At 53.5% G+C, this 15,390-nt stretch overlaps 1 protein-coding gene across 1 annotated transcript in view; it reads left to right on the top strand.

Moving 5' to 3' along the window:
- Positions 1 to 4,631: 4,631 nt before the first annotated feature.
- The window catches only part of CAMKK1 (calcium/calmodulin dependent protein kinase kinase 1), a 33,562-nt gene continuing 22,803 nt past the window's right edge, over positions 4,632 to 15,390 (top strand). The window contains exons 1-6 of the mRNA XM_049782402.1: positions 4,632 to 4,696; positions 11,120 to 11,520; positions 13,444 to 13,491; positions 13,846 to 13,899; positions 14,636 to 14,687; positions 14,877 to 15,010. Coding sequence (XP_049638359.1) covers positions 11,161 to 11,520; positions 13,444 to 13,491; positions 13,846 to 13,899; positions 14,636 to 14,687; positions 14,877 to 15,010 — 648 coding nt within the window. The 5' untranslated portion in view covers positions 4,632 to 4,696; positions 11,120 to 11,160. The remainder of the gene's footprint in view (positions 4,697 to 11,119; positions 11,521 to 13,443; positions 13,492 to 13,845; positions 13,900 to 14,635; positions 14,688 to 14,876; positions 15,011 to 15,390) is intronic.

Consider the following 15,390-nt stretch of genomic DNA (forward strand, 5'->3'; position numbering starts at 1 on the left):
GCTCTGAGCCCTGGCTGCATCTGCACTTGCAAGGAAGCCTCACCCCAGACCCAGACACTCCTGAGTCTTCCTTCTCAGGCCCCTTTTCCACACCACTGCCTTTACTCCTGGGCTTTCCAATATGGCAGCCACATGGATGAAGATGTCAGTGTCTACCAGTTGGGATTACATAAAATTTAAAAACTCAGTTCCTCAAACTAGCCACATTACAACTGTTGACTTGTAACTAGCCACAGAGGCTAGTGGCTAAACTACATGGAACAAATTTCTTTTTTTTTTCTTCACTGTGTGACGCACTTCAGTGCACAAAGCCCACTGGCTAGAGCCAGGCAATGGTCAGGGCCACAGCTTGTTATGGCATGGAGCACTATGAGAGGCCCAGGACATGGAACATATTCATTATCAGAGAAAGTTCTAGTAGACAGTGTGGCTCAACTGCTGTTTCTTGCTGGCTCAATTTCCCTGGGGAGCTTCTCCACAGAGCAGGCCTCCAGGTCTCTGTAAGACCTTCTGAACTGCACTCTCCAGGGCATTCCACAAAACCTACATGGTTTGCACACCCCTCCAGACACTTGACAGGCTTTAGTTTAACAGCTCCTCATGACAAGGCTTAGCTTGGCCCTGTGTCACTAGAGCAGGTGTGTAGTGTGCTCAGAGCCCTGCAGTGTCTCAGGCATACCCCTACACACTCATTCCCAGCATGTGGACTCCCCTCCTGCCCACACTGTGTATTTGAACATCTTGGACCCTGCAAACACAAGCATCTGAACACACCTACACCCACACTCAGAGACACATGGCCCTTACCACATGGCCTCCTTGGGAAATGCTTCTCTTCCAAGAGGTCATGCCAGGATAGCTAGCCCCTCACAGCCACGACTCCTTCCTCAGCTACCTCCAGTCAGGGTGGGAACCTTGGTGAAGTCCTGGGATTCTTGCTTTCGGCTGGCCCATCTCCCAACTCTGCCTGTCACTCCTGAATCCAAGGTATGGGGGAAGCACGAGATGGAGCACAATAAAAGAAATGAGGAGAAATCTCTGCCTCCTTCTCTTTATTCCCATCACTCTCTGAAACTCAGAGTTCCACTCTGAAATGTGGGCACACAGCCCAGACATGTTTGAGGTCCTCCTGGATGTGTTGGTGGTGTGGTAAGCTGATTTATGCCGAGGTCCAGCAGGGCCAGTGCTAGGGGTCCTTGATTCACTTATGCCCTTGCCCTGCCCACAACCCTGGAGTTTCTTCCAATTATGTACATGCTCTTCCCAGGCTTGTGGGGACCTGGCATTGAAACAGAGACCTTCCGGAATGGCATCACAAAAGTAGGGATGAGGCAGGAGCTGGTTATCCCAGAGAAAAGACCTGAGGAATTCCTCCAAGGTGTTGAACCAAGAGAATGTGGTAGATTCTCCAGTGAGTGACCTCTAGTTGTGGGTATATACTCAGGCAGGGCTCTGGGCCTCTGTGAAGTCCCCATCACCACACACTGTGGAAGTACTGGGAACTTCTACATGTGCTGCCAACACACTACTCTGTGGCCCAAGAGCTTAACACAAAGCTGTAAGAACCACCCTTTTTCCATTTTGATCACATAATTAATGTAAATCACACAAATGGCCAGTGGCTATCACACTGGACAGCAGAGACCAACCCCTCCCTTCTTTGCAGGCTCTTGGCCTTCTGCCTTCCTCCCCGGCCAAGAGCTATCCTTCAGATTTTATAAGGAACTTCGTCTTCCTCTCTCCTTTCTCTAGATCTGCCTCTCCAGTTCTGCCTGCCTCTGCACCTCCCGCACTAACAGAAGAGGATTCCTCCCATGTATCTAGTCCTTCCACCCAGAACAGAAGGTTCCCTGCCGACACCGCCTCTCCTTTCCTGCCTCTCCTGTCTCCTACCTGACTTCTGCCTGCCTTCATTGCCACCATTCCAGAAAGACCAGTCTATGCCTGCTTCCAGCTAAGTCCTACCCTTCTGCCCTCACCCCCATTTCTAGATGCCCTTGCCAAGTTACTAGCAGCGTGGTTGTTGCCAAATACCAGCTGATTCTTCTTCTAAATCCCATTCAACCTGTCTGTTTGTGTTGTTCAAGCCTTCCTTGTTGTGAGATTTGCTTCCAGCAGCTTCTACAACTCATCCTTGCCTGCTTTTCTAGCCTGCCCAGTTTTGCAGGGGAAAGAAGGACTTCAACTGCAGCAGTGCCACAGGTTACCATGAGCAAATTGTTTACCTAAGTCATCTCTGTGATCAGGAATAATATTCTCTCCTAAGACTGGTGTGAGTTATGAACAGTGCCTGAAGAGATACAGGTACAAGGTATGCTCTTCTGCCCCTCCATCAGTCCTTCCTTTTAATTGGGCAGTCAACTTACTGTCCCCAGATATCTGTTTTCGATACAGAAAGAATCCTTGGTTGTTGGCTGGGAATGTAACAGCCAAGATTGAGAATGGCATTTCCCAGCCTCCGCTTGCAGCTGATTTGGTCATGTGACTAGGAGGAATACATGGTCATTTAATTACTGAGCAATATGTGGAAGTGCCATTTGGTATCATGTGACACCTGGGAACTTAAAAAGAGGGAGGTTGGTTGTACTTTCACTACTTCCTCATCTTTGCCTCCATCCTACTGCCTGGAATGCATATGTGATGACTGGAGCTTTGGCCACTATCCTGAACCACAAAGACACAATTGCAGTTGCTGTGACTGGAAGGACCAGATTGAGAGATCTGAAGAGCAGAGATGATAGTGTTCAGCACTGTTGTCTCTGAGGTCCTGGTATGTGGTTTCTGTCATCCTCATCAAAACTAATCCTACTGCTTCAGAAATCTCCTCCTTTAGAAGGAAGTATTCTGTCCTCAGCGCCTACATTTATTTTTCTTCTTATGAATTATCTCATCCATTCTCATGGCTCTGCTTATAATTACAGGCCTTTTCTGACCCTTCCAAAACTGTCTAACTCAGCCTTTTCCCTGAACAGCAGCCCCACCTATGCAATCTCTCAGTTGCCACATTTAATTAGCTATTTGTGGGGGAGCACAACACCTGGTTGTGCTCAGGGCTTACTCCTGGCTCTGTGCTCAGAGATGATTCTTGGTGAGCTGGGGGATCATATAGGGTGTGGGAGATAGAACCCAGGTTGGCTGCGTGTAAGGCAAGCTGCCTACCTGCTACATTATAGCCCCCCCCCTTAATCTGTTATTTTGCTGAAAATAATCTTTTGTGTATCTTTGCAATGTGTCAGGCTGTGTGCTGCACCAATCAGGCCCTCAAGGAGTTCTGTGTCCTAAGGGAGAACAAGCAGGAAAAGAGAGGCTAAGTAAAAGGAAATCCCTAGGAGGGACCATTAACTTACGTTGGACAGTGAGGCTGCCCAGGAAAGAGGTCCTAGTAGAAAAGAGGGCTGAAAAGAATTGTGAGAGGAGTTCAACAAGCTAGTGGCTAAAACTGAGGTCATGGAGGCTTTGATGGAGTCTAGGCTCAGGGTGAAAAGTGGATGGTGCCAAAGGAGAAACGAATTAGTTGGACTTTCCTTTCTGCAAAATTACTTTGGATGCCAGATGAGAAAGGCTGGAGAGGGAGACTGCTGAGGCAGGTACTACAGCTCTGGGTCCAAGATAGTGGGACCTAACAAAGGGGAGTGGGACCTGAAGTGGAATCCAGGGATTGCTGAGAGTCTGAATGAGCGATGGAAATGTGGCTCGGTGGGAGAGAGAGATGGAGGGAGAATGAGGGGGAGGGAGAGAGAGGGAGACAGAAGCAGAGATTGAGAGACAAAGAGAGAGGGAGAGAGGGGGTGGGAGAGACAGAGAGAGGAAGAGAGACAGAGAGAGACAACATTGGGTAGGACTTAGTGCTGCATTGATTGGGGCAGAAAAGGAGCAGGCTCTTGGAATTTGGGTTTCTGAGTCCGCACTGAGACAGGACACAGGTCGGGATCTGGGGAGCGATCCAATGTACCTTGGGCAAACGGAGGGGTGAGGTACCAAAGGTTTTACAGGTAGACAAATTAGCATAGGTGAACCAAGATTTGGGAACACCTCAGGAGGCAGGTAGCAGGTAAATCGCTCAGGAATAATCCCCACGAAGGCCAGGAAGCCCAGGGCTGTACCCCAGCGCTGCCATACCTTCCCCTGCTGGCAGTGCTCTCCCCCAAATAGGAACCCGACAAAGGCCCCGCGGAGCTCCAGGCTAACAAGCCGCTTTCCCTCGCCACCGCCCCGCAGAAGGCGCAGGAGCCCGGAGCCTCCCAGGCCCGGGGACGCCTTCCCCCCGTCCACACAGCGCGCCACATCCCCGGGGCAGCTTGGAAAGAGGGGCAGGGGGGGGGAACAAAAGGCTTCGGGGATAGAAGCACCCCGTGGCTTCAGTGGCCCTAAAAAAGCCCTTCCGCAGCCGGAGGAGGAGAAGGCGGCCTCCTCTGGGGACCCCCCCAGCAAGCAGCCTTCCTCGCGGGGCTGCATCGGGGGCGTGACAGGGCTCGGCCCAGAGGCGGCTGAGGGACCCTCAGGAGCCGCCGCCCGCCTTGGCCCCGCCCCGCGGGAGAGCAGGCGAACAGCGCGTCCTGATTGGACGGTCCCGGGAGGAGCCTCCCGAGCTGGCCAATGGGCGCGGGTGGGCGAGGCGGGCGGGGCGGGGCGCGCGCGCGGGAGCGAGCCGGGCCGCCCGCCGGGGCCGCCGAGACGTCTGTCTGCGGGCGCGGAGGTAAGTGAGGGTCGGCGGGGGATGCAGCGTCTGGGGCCGAGCGTCCGCCGCCGACTCTGCCTCGGCGGCTGCACCGAGCCGGGCAGCCGGTGCTCTGCTGCGGTGTGGTCCCCACCTCTGTGTGCGGAGTCCGCTCGCGGGGCGCCTCCCTGCGTCCTCCTCTTCCGCGCTGGCCGCCGACACCGCGTCCCGCCGTCCCCGCAGGCCCTGCCCGTGCACCCGGGTGGGCCCGGGCGGGGTGCCCCGACGTGTGGCTCGGGGCCGCGGGCTCCTCCCACACGGCCTGCTCCGAGGCTTCCCGAGCGGGCTCGGGGGGCGGCGGGGACCGGCTGCCACCGGGGCGATGCGGTGCCCACGTGCGTCCGGACCCGCGTGTGGGCTCGGGGGCGGGTCACATGGACGCGGGAGTGTGGCCCGTGTGCGTGACGGACGGGTGCACTGCGGGAGAGGGTGGCTTGTCACGCGGAGATCGGGGTGCTCCTGGCTGGTTTCTGCGTGGCAGCGGGGCTACCTGGGGGTTGGGGATGGGGGCCTGGCTGGCAGAGGGTGTCTAGGAGCAGCGCGCAGCCTGTGTCCTTGAGGAGCCCAGCTGGATCTTGAGGGCCTGGCTGCCCCTTCCTCGCCACTTCATTCAGCGCTCACAGGGTGACAACTCCTTCTGTGCTAGACCGCTTTGGGGGAGCCCTCCGTCTACACCTTGCTCGGAGGGATTGCTTCCACCTCCCCCAGCAGAAGAACTCGAAACCCCTTCTTTGATTCTGGACGCTTGCGGACCGCTTGTCTGCTGAGATCCATTCTCCCCAGCACCTCAGGCTCATCAAGAAAAATGCCCGAGACCGACATTGAGCTCCCATCTTCTCTCTCTCTCTCTCTTCGGCCGGGCCCTTCCTCAGTGGTCCTGGACAAGCTTCCACGCAGTGTCCTTCGCTGAGGCCATGCTCAGGGAACGACCCTGCTTCTCCTCCGCCAGATGGAGAGCAGCTTACAGGCAGAACTCCTCTCTTTAGCGTCAGTGCTTTTTGCCTGGCCATTCCTGAGCTTGCACTGCTCCTCCAGATGGCCGCATGGTTTGCTGGCCGACCACTCTAGTCTTCTGTGCAGACCTCCATCAGGGAAGCTTTTCTTGCCAAAACTGCATCATACATCATACCCCCCTCCTAACCCTCCCTTACATGATTCTCTTTTCCTCTGCCACTATGCCGCTTTGCTGTGGGAGTGGGAGGGGTCATCCACCCAGCAATACTCATCCTTACTCCTGATTCTGCACTCAAGAACTACTCCTGGGGCTGAGAGATAGCATGGAGGTGAGGCATTTGCCTTACATGCAGAAGGACGGTGCTTCGAATCCCGGCATCCCATATGGTCCCCCAAGCCTGCCAGGAGCAATTTCTGAGCGGAAAACCAGAAGTAACCCCTGAGCGCTGCCCAGTGTGACCAAAAAACCAAAACCAAAAAAAGAAAAAAAAAAGAACTACTCCTGGCAGTGCTCAGGGGATCATATGGGATACTGGGGTTCTAACCCGGGTCAGCTGCATACAAGACAAACAGCACACTATCACTTTAGCCCCCTGCCACTTGCCTCTCTTTCTTGATCAATTATCTATTCCATGAGGAAATTCTAGTTCCTTCTTGCTCCCTCCCCATCACATTCTGCTCCATGAGAGCAGGTTCTTTCTCTTCTTGGTTCAGGGACTCTCACCTGGCAGAGCCTGGGCACACAGGTGCTCAGTAAGTCTCCATGGCCTGAGTGAATGATGTTTTGTAGCCCTGGAGTCTGTGTCCCTTTGTGAGCTACCTGTCTGAGGCTGCGTCTCCAGTTCCTCTAGCCTCCAAATGCTAAGTTCCTGGAAGGCCCAAAGGAAATTGTGACTAGATTTGCATGTTAGGATTATTGTCTGTAGCAGGTGGTCCAGAGAATGGAGTGGGTGGGGTCCTGGTGTGTGTTCAGTCCTGGTGTGGCTGTGGCTGGGAGGTCCTGTGTATTGCTTAAGAGAGTGAAGTGGTGATCTGGCTCTGGATTTTTGAAGGTTTGGTCTTGGTGACCTCACCCAGCAGTGGGGAGCAGGGGAGGGGCTCCCAGGGGGATGTCTGAGCTGTCCTCTGGCAGCAAAGGAGAGGGAGGTGCACTCCTGGGAGAAGTTACAGGCCTGGTTGTACAACAATCTGCAGTTAGGGAAGTGGCAGAGTGGCATGCATCAGAGTGGCAGGTACCGTAAGTGTGGGATGTGGGGGAATAGGGAGACAGCATAGCAGGATGGACAAAAGAAATATAAGATCGGCATTGAGGAGGACTGTTGGGTGTCTGGCCTAGGAGACCCGGAGGAGGACAATCCTGGCTCTGATAGGAACAGGGCTGGGGAAGCAGAGAAGACCTGGAAGAAATGCTGTGTTGAACTTGGGTCCTGTTGGAGCTGAGCTGCTTGGAAGCATGGAGAGGAAGGAGGCAGCTGGTTAGAAGGAGGCGCGCAGGTGATGGAGACTCCAGTGCAGTGTGGATGATTTGGAGAGGTTAAGGCCAGCAGAAGAGAACTGGAGATCATCAGCCTTAGGGCTGGGCCAAGAGGATGTACTGAGGATGGTTTGTGCTGAGCCCAACACAGACCCCCCCTTGGAGCCTGGGGCCTCCCTAGGAGGGTGGCAGGGGGGCGTCTTACAGCAGGCGTCCTCCAGCATGACTTGGCACCAGACGCCTGGGCCTCCCTAGAGGGGACTGAGTCATCCTGTCGGGGGCGGGAGCTGCAGAGGGCACTCGTTGCCAGGGCCATCCAGACACTTGTCTGAAGCATAAACACGACTCCTGTGTGTGTATATGGGTGGGGAGGGGGGTGGTCAGGCTCATCTTCTGGTCTCTCTCTCCGTAGCTCTGCTGTCTCTTTGCAGCTTCCTCTGCTGGCCAGTCCTCTGTGGTCAGAGCTGTGTCCTCCCCTGGACTGTTACTGCTCCCAGAGCTCTGATAGGACCTTGACACCCCTCACCCCCGTGAGATTGCTTGCCCATTCTATGAATAAGCCTGGAGTGAAGTGCCTTTGTCCCCTGGTAGTGCTGGAGGCCAGAGGGGCTGGAGCACATCTGAGTGGAGGGGAAGCCTGGTGGTGGTGGTGGGGTTGATATGCTGGTGCCATTTGAGATCTCAGGGACAGATTCAGGGCTCTGCTTCATGCACCAGGCTTCTTCTCGAACACATCCTAATCTAGATGCATCCCCACTGTCCTGGCTCAGGCATGCATGAACTGTTCTCCCTGCTGCTTGCTTCCCTGTCCAACTCACAGAGGGGGAAACTGGCTCCCAGAACTCATTGCTTTGTCTAATGCAGCATCATAGTTGCAGTCTGGACACCCAGGAACAGGCTGACTTTTTCCAGAGAGGGCAGAGACCCTCCTCAACTGTAGGGCTCAGCCTCACGTCCACAGGGGTGCTTGCTCTGTCTTGGGCCTAGGGCTCAGTCTCTCCAGCTGGCCCTCATTGTGTGCACATGGCCCCTAAGTACTTGGCAGCATTTGTTTCTACAAACTCCCAACGTGGAAGGGGACCAGTCCAGCTGTGCAGCCCCTTGTTTGTTCACTAACAAATAGGGGAAGTTCACACTTTTCAGAGATCTGCTTTCTAAGGTTCCCAAGGGTGTAGTATTATTTCCTTCCCCTCCCCATGAACACACATACACACCCCACTTTCTGGCACTCACACTTCCAGACCACACACATACACATACACACACACACACACACACACACACACACACACACACACACACACACACATTCACTCACTCTTTCTGGCACATGCAGAACACAGAGATATGCTGACTACGTGGTGCACGAAGACCACAACCCTCGATTCCTGCCTCTGCCCATGTGCTTCTCCTCACCGACTCATGCTATCACTCAAGCCTCAACTCACACACTCTCTTCTGCATGGACACGTGCCCTTACACACAGCCTCGGGCTCCAGGCCGACACTTGGACACGAGGGGGGAACCTGGGAGCTCCCCATGGCGCCTCCTGCGCAGACTTGCTTAGTCACCTGAATTTGATCCAGGCGGCAGGGAGGTGGTGAGCCTGACGTCAGCCCGCCCAGCCACAGGCAGCTCCCATCTGCCCACAACACAGCATGGACTGCATGGTCCCCACAGTAGCACAACAACTCGTTTTTACGCAGCCTCTCCAGCAGCAGGCTGGGTGCTGAGTTTGGGCATTCTCATTCCTGTGTGCCTTATGGCACCCCCCCCGCTGGCCCCCACAGCCAGGCCAGGAAAGGACAGAGCTGGTTTGTAGACCTGCTAACAGCAGAAGGGCTCTGCCCTTATTTACTGCAGGACTCTTCACTTCCCCACCCCAAACCAGACCTCATCTTTCCCTACCTGAGAAATGGGCAAGAGGTTTCGAGGCCACTGGCCTTGCTGGCTTGATGGCCTCAGGAAAATCCTACATACATTTCATGGGTGTGTCTATCGTGTTGAATCTGGGTCGGTGGCATGCAAAGCAAGTGCCCTGCCTGTTTCCCTCCCACTGACCAGCAATGATTTTTTGCCTATGTTGGGGTCCCCACTTTGAGGCACTGTTTCTCCATCTATCTGATGAGGATGAAGTTATAATAAGCACTATGGCAACTGCTCAAATATTTGAGCTCCAACTGGATGAGAGACACCGTGGAAGACACCAGTGAACCCACAGATGTAGATAAAAACAGTGGTCTATAGAGTCTTTCATTCTGGTGGGAGAAATATGGTTTACAGCAAGAGAATAGACATTGGGGGGCGGGCAGGCAGACTAGGGAGGGGAGATATGGACAGACTAGCCTGGAGCCTGGTACAACTTCTTTCAGCCTTGGCTTTCTCCCCTCTTCCTAATGTTTACGACTCTGACATTTCAATGTTAACCATTGCCCCCTTTTCCATGGTGGCCTCCCTGATGCTCCAGTCCTACTCACTTCTGTCAGGGAGGCCTCCCTAATTTTCTAAGCTGCCCTCACTCCTTTAGGTCCAGACTCCATGCATACCTTTCCCTGTGCTTTAGAAGGTCAACATCAGCAACTCCACTTTTGGTTGCCACATATTGAAATTCAGTCAGCATAAAAGTCCTGCTATGTCCTTCCTAACATTCTACCTCCAAGACTGCTGTGCTCTGGGGAGCCCAGGAAGTTCCTAGATCCATAATAGAGAGGGGAGAATGAGACGCAGGGTCAGGAAGAAGCTTGTCTAAGGCTTGTAAACGAGTGGTCAGGATAACAATCCAGCCTAGACACCTGCGCAGTCAGTGAACTCCAGCAAACCATCTTTCTTTATCTGTCAAACCAAGAAGATTGAGACATGAGGAAATTTTTGTCTTCAAAGACTAGTGTGGGGATAGAGGAAATTAGCATAGGACAGGAAGGGCAGAGGGTCAGGAGTCCATCCACTTACTTTTCCCTGACTTGCCTGCAGGGGCATGGTGGTGATGCTCTGCGGCTAGCTGTCACATCTGCCCAGGCTGGCTGTCACATCTGGGCTGGAACAGAGTTTGATTTGGGCTTAGTCCTTACCTGGCTAGTTTGGCACTCAGACTACAGTGGGCTAGGGTGGGTATCGGTCAGTCAGGTCACCTGAAAGGATGTGGCAAATGTTTGGGCCATGTGAATAACCTGGAATGAAAACTCAGGGAAATAGGAGTGACTTGGGGCAAGAGAAGTGATAATACCCATTGGTACTCAGAAATCACTGCTGACTGGGCTCAAGGAATGCCCTGGAAATGACTGTTTAGGGCAGTGAATTCACTCCTGATAGCTGCCAGAGCAGCATTTCCCTCCTTACTGGGCGGTCCTAGGCTGGAGGCTCTGCGGGGGCAGAGAAAGGGAGATTTTTTTCCTGTAGGTCTGGAGAGGCCTCCCTAGAGGAGCTGAGAGAAGCTAGAATTCTATAAAGGCTTTTGGAAGTAGTGAGAGGCAAGTGTGGGGATAGTGGGAGGGAGGGTACTGGACATCAGGGTGGTCTTCCTGGAGAAGGTAAACAAACTTGGAGGTTGGAGCCACAGGGTGGGTTCTGCATTACTGGTATCCAGCTCAGCTTCCAGGCAGCAGTGTTGAAATGCTTTGCTGACAAGAGGTGGAACTAGTGAGTCAAAGGGGTGCCAGATGGGAGCCTGAACTGACTCTGTCTGTCCTAGGGCTGTGAGACCTCCCGTGTTCTGCCTGTGTCTGTCCTGTCCCTCTGGCATTGCTTTCTCCCGACTTCCCCATGCAGCCAGCAGGGCAGATGAAGCTATTTTCTAGCATGGGCTCGTGTGTACAGTGTGAGGCACTTCCTGAGGTTTCTATCATTACAGGGACACACCTGGGTTTGGATACTGCCATCTGGGACATGGCGACAGACAGAGCACATGGGTGTGGGGTCCAATCACCTTGCTTTGATCAGTGGTTAGGAACCCAACCTTCTCTGCTCTCTTTTGTCAGGTTCTCAAGACGGCTGCCTGGAGAAGCCTGAGACTGTGGTGATGGAGGGGGGCCCAGCGGTCTGCTGCCAGGACCCTCGGGCAGAGTTAGTGGACCGAGTGGCAGCCATTGATGTGGCCCACTTGGAGAAAGCAATTGGTGGCCCAGAACCTGTCCAGAATGGTGTGGACCCTCCAGTGCGGGCCAGAGATGCCTCTGTGATTCCTAACAAATCAGGACCCATCCCTTCTGCCCGGCCCAGCCTCTCAGCAAGGAAGTTCTCCCTGCAGGAGCGACCAGTCGGCAACTGCCTGCAGGCTCAGGCTGGACCCTATGCCACGGGACCTACCAGCCACATCTCCCCACGTACCTGGCGGAGGCCCACCATTGAGTCCCACCATGTGGCCATCTCAGATGCTGAAGTGAGTGGTGCAGAGCAAGGGCCTCCTTAAAAGCCTCACTGGGTTCCAGTTTCTTCCACTTGTAGCCTTTGGTGTGCACACTTCCAGAGCTGAGTGGCTCATTACCCACCTAAGAGCTTCACCTGAGTTAACTTCAGTGTCATCACTACCCCTCATCCCACCCCCAGTCCTGGCCTAGGGAAAAGGCCTTATCCCTGAGATGTTCTCCGAGAAATCTGAAAATAGACTGGGTGTCCTCCCACCCTGCCCCACCCTCAGCCTTTCCTAACTTGAGCCCCCCGCCCCCTCGAGTCCTCCCTCCTGGAGTCTGCAGTGATTCAAGCTGCTGGGCTGCCTGCAGCCTCCAGGCTCCCACCAGCTCTGGCCCTGTCCTTGAGATCCTGAACTGAAGCTGGCTTCACCTTGGAGACATGACAGGCTGGGGTTTGTCTGAACCAGCCTCCTCAACTCTGTTCCCCAAGACGCTCCTCATCTTCCTATCCTATCACCTGGCCCTTCTCATTGAGCTGCTTCTAGAAATACTTGCCCCCTGGGGCCAGAGTGATAGCACAGAGGTAGGGTGTTTACCTTGCACATGGCCTATCCAGGACAGACCTGATTAAATCCCCGGCATCCCATATGGTCCCCCTAGTCAGAAGTGATTTCGGAGTGCATAGCCAAAAGTAACCCCTGAGCGTTACTGGGTGTGGCCAAAAACAAAAAACAAAAAAAAAAGGGGGCCATAGAGATAGCATGGAGGTAAGGCGTCTATCTTGCATGCAGAAGGACGGTGGTTCAAATCCCAGCATCCCATATGGTCTCCCGAGCCTGCCAGGAGTGATTTCTTTTTTTTTTTTTTGTTTTTGTTTTTGTTTTTGGGCCACACCCGGCATTGCTCAGGGGTTACTCCTGGCTGTCTGCTCAGAAATAGCTCCTGGCAGGCATGGGGGACCATATGGGTCACCGGGATTCGAACCAACCACCTTAGGTCCTGGATCGGCTGCTTGCAAGGCAAACACCGCTGTGCTATCTCTCCGTGGGAGTGATTTCTGAGCGCAGAGCCAAGAGTAACCCCTGAGTGCTGCCGGTGGACCCAAAAACAAAAACAAAAAAAAAACAAAAAAAGGAAAATTATTGGGGACGGACAGATAGCATGGAGGTAAGGTGTTTGCCTTTTATGCAGAAGGTCATCAGTTCGAATCTGGCTTCCCATATGGTCCCCTGTGACTGCCCGAAGCTATTTCTGAGCATGGAGCCAGGAGTTTCCCCTGAGCACTGCCAGGTGTGACCCAAAAACCACAAAAAAAAAAAAAAAAAGAAAGAAAAGAAAAGAATTATGGTCCCCTGTGCCTGCCAGGGGCGATTTCTGAGCATAGTGCCAGGAGTAACCCCTGAGCACTACCAGGTGTGACCCAAAAAAAAAAAAAAAAAAAAGTAATACTTCCCCAGTTGGTGCTTTCCTAGACTCCAGCATTCCAACAGTAACCATACCATTTTCAACCTTTCAGGCATTGCCTAGCTCAAGAATTTGTGTGCTTAGAAAACTAAGGTTTCTGGGGCCGGGAAGGTGGCGCTAGAGGTAAGGTGCTTGCCTTGCAAGCGCTACCGTAGGATGGACCTCGGTTCGATCCCCCGGCATCCCATATGGTCCCCCCAAGCCAGGAGCGATTTCTGAGCACATAGCCAGGAGTAACCCCTGAGTCAAACGGGTGTGGCCCAAAAACCAAAAAAAAAAAAAAAAAAAGAAAAGAAAACTAAGGTTTCTAGCTAATTGTGGTGGCAGTAGTGTCCCAAGTGCATGTGAAAGGTTATTGAGGTCTGGAACCTGGGAATGAAAAGCTGGGACTGGGCTGAGACCTGAGCAGGCTCCTAAGGTAGGGACAGTGCTGCCACTGCCTCTGTTCTCTGAACAGTTCCCTGAGACTCCCTTCTCGGTATCCCTAGGACTGTGTGCAGTTGAACCAGTATAAACTGCAGAATGAAATTGGCAAGGTAAGACTGGGGGTGGGTGGGCAGGGGGCATCCTGCCCAGCCACTCTTCTGGAATAATCCCTTCTCTGGGAATGGAAGGCTGAGCCAAGGAAGGCCCCTGCCTGGGAGGGAGGAAAGTTGTGTTTTCTGCAGAGAATTTCTGGGGGCCAGATGGGGATCCCTGACTCTTGAGAGTTTGTAACAAAGGGCCTGGGAGGGACTGGGGAGGCATAGAGGTGCTGTGTGTGGTTAGGCACAGCAGATACCACTTTTCTACCTTAGCTCTTGATGCTAGGGTCCAATGGGAGGCAGGAAGAGGGGCTGGAGCTCTACAAGCCTCCCTTATATGGTGGGGCTGACCTGTGCTTGTTGCAGGGGGCCTACGGTGTGGTGAGGCTGGCCTACAATGAAAGTGAAGACAGACACTATGTGAGTGTGGAGAAAAGGGGGGGGCATGGTCCAAACAAGACCCTACAAACCTGGGGGGGTGGTGGCAGAAATTTTTGGACAGAGGACAGATCTGCCTCTGTAGAGAGTGAGTGTTCTGTGTCTAGGAGTTGTGTAGGGAACTCATTTAGGGTGGCTTCCTAGGGGATCTGAGGTGGTGTCGCCAGGGCTATATCTGGTTGTGCTAGAAAAGCCACATAGTGCCAGGGACTGAACCAAGAATTCCTTTTCTTTCTTTTTTTTCCTTTCCTCTCTTCTCTCTCCTTATCCCTTCCTTTCTCTTTTTCTTTCCCTTTCCCTTTTTCCCTTCCCTTTCCTTTTTTACCCTCTGCCCCCATGCCCAGTAATGTTCAGGGGCTTCTCAGCACCTCACTGAGAAATCACTCCTTGCAGTGTTCAGAAGACCACGCAGTGGCAGGGATGGACCCAGGCCTCCCACATGCAAAGCATGTACACTGACCCTTAGAGCCATCTCCCTTCCTGGGAGTGTGTGTTCCATCCCAGACCTTGGGACTATGCAAAGAGGCTGTTCGCAGTTTGCAATTCCCGGAAAGGCTTGCTGCTGAACAGATGTCATGCTACCTCATAACCAGAGCCAAACAGACCCTCAGTGCCAGACAGATCCCATGTGCCTTTCTGGATCTCAGTTCATATGTCACCTGCCTATTTCAGCTCCAGTGGCTGCACATCACTGACAGTTCCATGTCTTCCTCCTTAGGCAATGAAAGTTCTCTCCAAAAAGAAGTTACTGAAGCAATATGGCTTTCCACGTATGTATGCCGGTCCCATGCTCACTCAGGAGCTCCTAGCCTAGGGGATCCCCATTCCTAGTCCATTTTGGTTAGAGACCCAGCATGAGCAAAGGCCTGGTGGTGGGAATATGGTCAGTGAGCCTGGTCTAACTCATGGCCACTGTGGAGCTTTTGTGCAATATCTGTTGTGCTTCTTCTCGTTAACAGGCCGCCCTCCCCCCAGAGGGTCCCAGGCGGCTCAGGGAGGACCCGCAAAGCAGCTGCTGCCCCTAGAGCGTGTGTACCAAGAGATTGCCATCCTGAAGAAGCTGGACCACTTGAATGTGGTCAAGTTGATTGAGGTAGAAGGCAGTGACATGTGGGTCACAGCTATTGGGGAACACTCAGCACACTCCTGGAGTGCTGCCCAGGGTGACATGGCTGAAGCCTACGAGTGGCTAAAGCACACAAGGGCAGAACCAGACTTGGGGCAGGGTCTGCAGAGAGGCTTGACGGATCAATTCAGGTTGATCTAGGATGTTTTCATGGTCCCTCTGAGGGTGAGGTGCTGCCCTAGAGACAGGAAGTGGGTCCTTCCCCTCATAAGGGCTGGGTGCTGTGTGGTGGGCCAGGGTTGGAGCTCAGTGATTTCTGAGCCCTCATATGTCTGGTGCCTGTACAGTTCCTGCTTCAGTGTCTGGGGTGGCTGCAGCACAAATTAGAGTTTCTGGGGCTGGTAAGG

This window comes from Suncus etruscus, chromosome 1, assembly GCF_024139225.1.
Source record: "Suncus etruscus isolate mSunEtr1 chromosome 1, mSunEtr1.pri.cur, whole genome shotgun sequence".
NCBI lineage: Eukaryota > Metazoa > Chordata > Mammalia > Eulipotyphla > Soricidae > Suncus > Suncus etruscus.